We start from the raw sequence: 8,657 nt of genomic DNA, 5'->3' as shown, positions 1-8,657 counted from the left end.
AGCCCGCAGGTTGGAAGTGGGAGATGAGTAGGGTGACCAGATCCAAACTGCTCATTTGAGGAACAGAATTAGGGCTTGTGTGGGACAAGGTGGGATTAAAATTTATTTTTTAATGCCTTAATGTCATATTGGACTATAGGCCTAATACTGCATATTGATATTTTGTATGTTATTTTAACAGGCTTAAAAACATATCTTTATAATATTCCGCTGCAGCGGTGCCTTCTGAACATGGTCTCTCAACAAAATAAATGTGTCCATGATCGCATTATTCAATAAAAGCATATCCTACCCTATAATGTATTCACATGCTGCTAGAGCAGTGCTGTGTCCAGTGTGGTCCAGTCTAGCTTGCTGAGAGTTCACGTTAAGAGCTTCGAGCAACAATCAGCTCACCTATCAACACCTGCACATTGATTTATTACTGGAGCCTGCCAGTCACAATGTGGGACAATTTGTGTCTCAATTTGTGGGACGCCTGAAAAGTCATGGAAATGTGGGACTGTCCCTCGCAAAGGGTTAGCCAAATGACATCATGATGACGTTATGATAACGTCCTCAGGTGACTCCGGTGACGTTCAGAACTCGGCAAGATCACAGCCCATATGGGGATGATCTTGACGTCATTACCAGGACGTCATATGGACTTTTCTGGTTGACAGGATTATTGTTATTGTTTGTAATGTTACTTGAATATTCTGGGACATATCTGACTAGTTACAGTATGTTATTTATCTGGCCTCGATCGGACCCTCTCTGATTAATCCAGGACGTCCGTTTTCATGGGCAGGTTTTATGTTGGTTGAAATCAGGTGATATTCTAGGCCAGATCTGACTAGTCATGGTTTGACTTGATCTGACCCCAATGGAGACGTCACTGATTGGTCCAGGTCCTGACCGTGCGTTGATGGGGGGGGACATCTGGTCTCCCTAGAGATGAGTGCAGAAGAGGTTCAAATCCCGGCCGGCCCGGCCAGCCTCAGGCTCGCAGGCCGTAGGACGAATGCTCCACATAGCTGTAGTTCACCACGCCGCCTTCCTCCTCAAACTCCACGTCGTCTTCCTCGTCCAAACACCTGCTGTCTCCGTCCGACCCCTCCTCTTCCTCATCCTCGTCCTCTCCATGTCCCCCGTCTCTGTCCCTGTCCCTCGGGCTGTGAGGATTAGGATGTTTTACATGTCGGTTAATTGTCTCGAATAATTGCAATTAACGATTTAATTGTGTTTTTTGTCGTTGACAATTAACATTTCTGTTTGGCTCTAGGCCAGTGGTTCTCAACCTGTGGGTCGGGATCCCCTGGGGGGTCCCCAAATTATTTTGAGGGGTCACCAGATGATTTACTTAATGTGCAACATTGTTTTCTCACTCAACAGTAAACAAATGTTTAAGCGTATAGAGGGTATCTGCACATTTCTAAAGTGACAATTTGAGGACTTTTTAATACCTCTAAAATTACTAATTAAATATTGGTCAAATTGTCAAATATTAGAGACAGAAATTGTGAAAATAGCCAATCTACATGCTCACAACGCCTCGCAACGTGAGGCGTTGTGAGCATGTAGAGCTGCTATTTTCACAATAGAACCGTTTTATACAAAATGTAATGCCTCAACTCTTAGTACTCGTAGCCTAGGGTGGGGGGTCCCCAGTTAAAATATGATTATTTTGGGGGTCGCAGCCTGAAAAGGTTGAGAACCACTGCTCTAGGCTTTGAAGTTGCTTGTGGCAGATATGACACATGACCTAAATATAGGAATGACTGACATATTTGACAACTTGAAAAAAGAACATTGGTAGTGGAAATAGCCGATCTAAGAGCTCACAACGCGTCGCATTGCGACGTTGTGAGCTTGCAGATCTGCTATTTCCACTATTTAAAACAAAATGAAAATATAAGAACATTTTTCAACATGGAAACGATCATGACAAAATCCTTGGGATTATGTCAAATAATTGCGATTTTGCAGTCTTGCGTAGCCAGACAACTATTCCACAATCTCCGAGTGCTACAGTATATAGAATCTGGAACTACACCTCCTGGAATCCGAGTAATGGAAGCTGTCATTTCCGTTCATGAAAATATATTTTAAAATGACATTTCTGCTAAGCAGCAAGCTAAATATGCTTAGATGATTCTTGCTCAGCTCTCACTGAAGGCGGTCGCACTCTCTCTAGCTCTCTTATCTCACGAAAATCTGGTTCGGAGGAATCCAGTTGTCCCGACGGAACCTACCCAGCTGGATACGTGATGGACTACCGGCAACGGTGGAATATGATGTGCCTTACGGTTCTTTCCGTTGAGGATGTGGAAGATCTTTATCTTTTTACTCTTGTGATAACAGGGTTTCTGCTGATTGGCATGGGCTTTGCCTTGGTTTATCGAAAAATCTGCAAGATGGGTGGACCCCCAGGAGCCCCAAAACTGCCCGTCATGATATTGGAACTGCACAAAGTTGCTTGTGCCCAGACTGTTGCGTTTAACGAACTCAAACGCAATGTCAACATCTTGCTGGAGCAAAACAACGCTATGCAAAGAGGGCCAAAATATGGACAATAGAGGAGTATACTCTAACTCTCTGTATCCCTCGCCCGAATTATTACGACCGGACTGGCACGACCTTGGAATACCGCACTCCTCCTGTGAGATGGGAACTGTGTTGTGTGCGCTCGCCCCCCAACCCCCCCCCTAAAGGAAGTCAATGTGAAGGGAAGCCTTTCCCACCCTCACCCAATTCATGTCTGCTCCCACACGAACATCTGGTGTTTTGACTTTCGAGCTGGTGCTGGGCCAAGGACGTCTACATAGTATCGCATTGTCACCAGCGAAAAGGACATTCTGACCTAGCTACTATCTGGAAGCTTACAACCGGTCTAACGCACACACGAACACAATCGCAGACTTACACGCACACACACATCCATTCACCTGCCTTCACCCCCCCCACCCCCCCCCCCCCCCCTTCCCAATGTTCGTAAGGGCTTATTTTTTCTTTCTCCCGGGCAGTTCCAGGAGGAACTGCCCGGAAGCAATGTTTTTTTTTAACGGCCCAAGCAACCCAACACCATCCAATGCAAAGCTTGCACCTCCCAAATCTTTATCTTTTTCTTTTTCAGCAAGAAAGGGCTATAGCAGCGCCGTGGTACTGTATGTACTGTATGGCAGCAGCGTGCTCCCTTAAATGCACAAACACATTTCGTTGTACTGTGAATGTACTTGTATGTGTACTGTTCTTTGAAAATGAGTTGATCGTTGACAAATGAAACTGTGCCTGTGTACCTGTACTGTATTGTTACAATGACAAATAAACTCTAATCTAATCTAATCTGATATAGTGCGACGATTCGTAAGGATCAAAGCGAGTTCAGGAGGCGGTCCCAAGGGAGCGCGCGCGCGGAGGGGGGTGGGTCACTAGGTCCTGCCCCCCCCCTTACCCATAGTTCTTAGGGAAGTCAGATGGTGGGACTCAGTCTTGTTGCATAGCACTGCTGCTGCTACCACGCTGCAGTACACACACAAGTGCCACACTTGTTGCTTGCAGGTAGCTGTGCTGCTGCCCACCGCTTGGACAGGGTGTCTAACTTGGCTGAGTATTTCTGGCTGTTTCTGCTATTTTACTATCGCTCAATTCATGTTCTTAGCTGCCAAACTAAGAAGCTGTGTTCTTGGCCAGGTGTATGGGAAGTTTGAGATTGTTATTCTGGTAATCGCTGAATTCTAAACTGCTGTTTCAAGGTTCAGATTTCTTGCTATCGTTGCTGGTGCCTAGCTGATTTCTGTACTTTCAGTTGTTTGTTGCTAAAGCTATTTCAAAGGTGCTACAGGCTTGCTAAAGTTGCAAAGGTAAACTCAGTATCATAGAAGTTGGCTGTGGCTACGGGCTAAATGCTAACTTATTTCGTGCCCTGGTGGGCCTTTACTGGGCTACCATGAGTTAAAGTAATCTCAGTCGTTGGGTTTGTCGATAACAATGTCAGTACTTTGCAACGGCGCGGGCCGTATCGGCTAGCGCGGAACAACAGGTTTAATGTACAGTCAGCTAGGAGCTAGCTGGTGGCTATTGCTAGCCGGCTATTTCGGTAAGGATGCTGTTAGCTGGTAAATCAGTAGCAGGTAATGAATCACGCTAGGAGGATTCAGTTTGTAGGTTGCAGGTGTCTGTAAACGGCAGCGTTCACCTAGCTCCTGAGCTAGCCGAGTCACGTCAAGCGGTGATTTACGGCATGACGTTCGGCAGCAAATACTAAGCGCTGCGTGTGGGAAATGTAGTTCTCTATCATGCCAAGCCTCGGCGTCGTGCTAGTAGCAAGCTTCGCCCGCAGCGTGCTTAATCTAGTTAGTATGGGGCCTATATATTGCTTCTGCCTCGCCTCGGGTTATGTGTATGTTTTCCTCTTTTTGCACTGTCTGGCCGTCTTAACAGCTGCTGCTTATGAGGTGCTAGTTGCTATAACATAGCAGCTAAATGGTTTCTGTCGCTTCTTGGACCACAGTAGGGCTGCTGCCAGTTACCGTGGCGTAGAAGCCCTCGCGGGATGAATTATTAAATACAGTAATCGCCTCTTTTTGAGAAGCCTATAAGGATGTCTGTCTGCATGGGCTCCTGAGAGGAGGAAACCAGCAAGCTCATAGGTGCCACAGTTTACGTGCAAACAATGTTTTGCTTCCGCTAACGCAGGTCGTGCCTGTCTGTCCTGACGTCACCAGTTGAACTCGCTAGTGCATGCAGGGAATCGTAGTCTTCTCTAAATGCTCGGTAGCTCCAGCTAAATATTCTCTTCAGTTTCAGCATCCATCAGCTGCAGCTCATCAGCTTTCTTCGCACCGCAAGCTTTTAAGTTAGGGTTTGATAAGTTCTAAGTTGTCAGTTGTTCTGCTTATTAAATGCTAAGTAAAATAGGCAAATTGTTGCCGCTGCCGCAGTTGGATAATGTCATGTCTCCGTGGTTTCGTCTGAGGCTAGCTCTACCCAAGCTGCTAATGCTGCGGTAATTGCTGCTCATAAATTAAAACTGATGCTACCGCTTGTAGGATGCTGACACCATGCTTATCTGGGCAGTGCATGCTCAGCTCCCACGCGTCTGTTACTAAACTAGAAATGTGCAATTTGGGAAATTGCGAGTGTGCTGCTACACCATCAAGCTATCGGTACTGCTGTATGTTAAAGCTGCTACCAGTGTATCAGAAGTAAAAGGGATGGTTATAGTATTGGGTCACATAGCACACTGTATTTCTAGTAGTGTTTCCTTAGCCCCCGCACTTGGCTTCAGTGCTGGTTACAGCTCACGCTTAAGCTGCTACATGTCCGTTTGTAACATCATGTTCATATCCAGGATTTCTCCTTATCCGTTGTGCTGCTATCTTGGAGGCAAAAATGGTCACATTATGGTGCTAGTGGCTCTTGTTGCCGCTGCTACAGTCAGATACCACAATGTCTCCTATAGTTTCAGCTATTGTTAGCTCCACTCAACCTGCGGCTGCGTGCTAGCATAACTGCTAATAATTACAGCTAAGGCTGATGCTTGTAAAAATGCTGCATCATGTTTTCTTTCAGCTCATGCTAAAACTAATACTTGTTGGTTGCTAACATCTGTTTATTATTTCAGCTCCAGGCCGGAGTGGCTGCAGGCCCACATGTTCCACTAATCGTGTTTTACCCTATAGCTTCTTGCTGCGGCTGCTACATGTCTAACTGCTAACACAATTTCTATCCTTTCAGCTCGTGCTGGAGATGCTGCATAGCTGCTACCAGACTGCTACTACAGCAGGTCGCCATAGCAGCATGGCGCTGCAGCTGCTGAGGTTTTCTGCTAACATATTTATCATTACAGCTCCAGGCCGGAGCTGCGGCATGCCCCCTGCCACGGCATCAGGTTAGCACTGCAGCTTCATGATAAAGCTGCTTCATGTTCCACTACATCGCGTTTTTCTTTATAGCTCGGGCCACGGCTGCTACATGTTGCTGCTAACATCATGTTTGTCCTTTCAGCTTCTTGCCGGAGCCGCTGCATAGCGGCTGCTACAGCATGCCATCATTGCAGCGTCGCGCTGCAGCGGCTGAGTGTTTTCTGCTAACATGTTTCTCTTTATAGTTTCGTCCACTACTGCATAATTCCATGAGACCAGTCAGGAGTCGGTTAGCACTGGAGAGGGCATTGCTACTACAGCTTCCGCTACTTCTGCCGCTACCATGAGCTGCCAGCCTGCCAGCCTGCCCGCCCGCCCTCCCGCCCGCCTGCACGCGCCATATTCAGCAGACGGAAGTGGCCTACCGCCAGCCCGCCGCCTGCCTTCCCGCCCGCCTGCCTTCCCACCTGCCTGTCGGCCCTCCCGTCCGGCTGCCCGCCCGCCCGCTACAGCATCAGTTAATGCTATTACTGCTGCTACCATGAGCATGAACCAGCGCTGCGTCGTGCTGGAAGCCTGTGGTGCCGGCCCATCTTCCGGAGGCGCTGTCAGGTTGCGACCGTCGTCGCCACCGCCAGGTCGCAAGGGAACATGGGAAGCTGCAGTTCCAGCACCAGCGGTGGGAACTCCATTCCTCGCGCCAGCTGCAGCTTTCCCAGATGCCCTGAGGAGCCTCACTCTAGCAGGTAAATAGCAACGCATTTGCTTGTTCGATTCTGTGAGCGTTCAGCCGCTCTCTAAGCTTGCTAATAATAGGCAACCATAGTTACATAGCAGCGACTTACTTGTACCGAATGTTGGGCTTAGCCGCTCTCTAGGCTTGCATAGCTTGCCTTTAAAGGTCAAGACGGGTATCTCGTGGAGATTCTCATATGTGCAGCAGCAGACTCTGCAGCAGAGCGCTCCGTGGGCTGCGAAAATTTCTCTGTGATCTTAAAAGTCAGCGACCTTAGGCGTGGTTTCATTGTTATGGTCAGCTAAAGCTAAGATTGTAATTTCTGCGGCAAGCACATGCGGTCACCAAGGCCAGGCTTAAGATGCGACTAGCACATGGCCTCTGAAGATTGCAGCTCGCAGTTTAAGCAGGGAAGGTACACCAGTGTCAGTCGCAGAACTAACTCTCCCTTCTGTCCTTTCATGTCCATGCTGAACACCGGGCTGTCTGCCCGACGTCCTCGTCACACGACCCCCGGAGAGAGCTGCCAGATTTGCGGCCCGCCCCTCTTCACTCTGCATTCTCTCCGGATCGGAGCAGCCACACCACCAGCACTTCTGGTGCCCTCAGCTAACTCAAGATCCTGCACGCCAAGCTATCAAGCACACACAACACAGGACTGACCGAAGCGTAATGGTTCCAAGCTGGAGTTGGACGCGTTTCAGTTAACGCTCTGCTGCTGATGCTAATAGTGCTGCAGGCACTATTAACAGGGTTGTTCCATAGGGTTCATTTTGCTGCTTCTGCTGCGTTACTCGGGGCACGCGCCCCTGATAGGTTGCATGTTTTATTTGCTGCTTCTGTTGCGTTACTCGGGGCACGCGCCCCTATCATGCAAAAGCTAGGTGGTTGCTGGGGTGTTAGTTAGGTAGGATGTGAAGCTGTATGGCGCTGTAGTTATATGAATTAAAGGTTTCATCGCTGCTTCTGGTTCTGCTGTCTATATATATATACGTCCATGTTGCTGCTCCCGCTTTTCTCTAGGGTGTTTTAGTATGGCTTCAGTCAGATTGCAGTATATCGTTATAGTCAGCAGTACCACCTTCCTCACCGTTGGTTCGGTCTGCCAGCTGCTAACATTCTTAATTATTAAATTGCTTTAGCAGTACTTATAGCGTTTTTGGCAAGCTGCCAATATCATTGCTTAGTATTTTGCCTTAGTAATATTCGCTCTGCCAGATGCTAATATGCTTAATTATTATTTTTGCGTTAGCAGGAAAGGCAGTTCATAGTTTGCCCCGCAGTAATGATAACTTAATCGCTAGAGTCACAGCAGAGCTGCCTTCCTCGCAGTTGGCTAGCACTGGCATGGGATTCTGAGATTTTGGCGTGCTTTGGGGGTTTGTAGTTTTGGGGGGTATCGGGCCAGGGCTCGCTGTAATTAGATTATGCCCTCGATGCTCATGGTAACATGAGGATCGTGGGTTCAGCGAGCCATGGCCCGAGGCAGAACCCCATGCCAAACCATGCTAACTTAGGCTATAGATTCTATGCTGTCTTATAGTAGAGCTAAGGTAGGCTGCCAATACTATGCGCTTAGATATAGGCTTAGATTCTATGCTGTCTCTATAGTAGGGTGCTCAATATGCCATGCTGTGTGATGCTTGCTTTCTGCTTCATTCTGGTCAATAAAGTATATCTTAACCCAAGTGATCGTCTCCTGAAATAGTGCGACGATTCGTAAGGATCAAAGCGAGTTCAGGAGGCGGTCCCAAGGGAGCGCGCGCGCGGAGGGGGGTGGGTCACTAGGTCCTGCCCCCCCCCTTACCCATAGTTCTTAGGGAAGTCAGATGGTGGGACTCAGTCTTGTTGCATAGCACTGCCCCGCCACCACCCCAGCGCCACCTTCAGGTTCTGCCTTAGATCCCCCTCGGGGGGTATCGGGCCAGGGCTCGCTGTAATTAGATTATGCCCTCGATGCTCATGGTAACATGAGGATCGTGGGTTCAGCGAGCCATGGCCCGAGGCAGAACCCCATGCCAAACCATGCTAACTTAGGCTATAGATTCTATGCTGTCTTATAGTAGAGCTAAGGT

At 48.2% G+C, this 8,657-nt stretch overlaps 1 protein-coding gene across 1 annotated transcript in view; it reads right to left on the bottom strand.

The window, feature by feature from the left end:
• Positions 1–979: 979 nt before the first annotated feature.
• LOC308286836 (delayed-rectifier potassium channel regulatory subunit KCNS2) overlaps positions 980–8,657 on the bottom strand; it is a gene marked incomplete at both ends in the record, with an annotated part of 29,292 nt that continues 21,614 nt past the window's right edge. The window contains one exon of the mRNA XM_080727959.1: positions 980–1,154. Coding sequence (XP_080584085.1) covers positions 980–1,154 — 175 coding nt within the window. The remainder of the gene's footprint in view (positions 1,155–8,657) is intronic.

Source organism: Nannobrachium achirus, assembly GCF_963921795.1.
Source record: "Nannobrachium achirus genome assembly, chromosome: 6".
Taxonomy (NCBI): domain Eukaryota; kingdom Metazoa; phylum Chordata; class Actinopteri; order Myctophiformes; family Myctophidae; genus Nannobrachium; species Nannobrachium achirus.
This window is presented reverse-complemented; position numbering and strand designations above follow the sequence as displayed.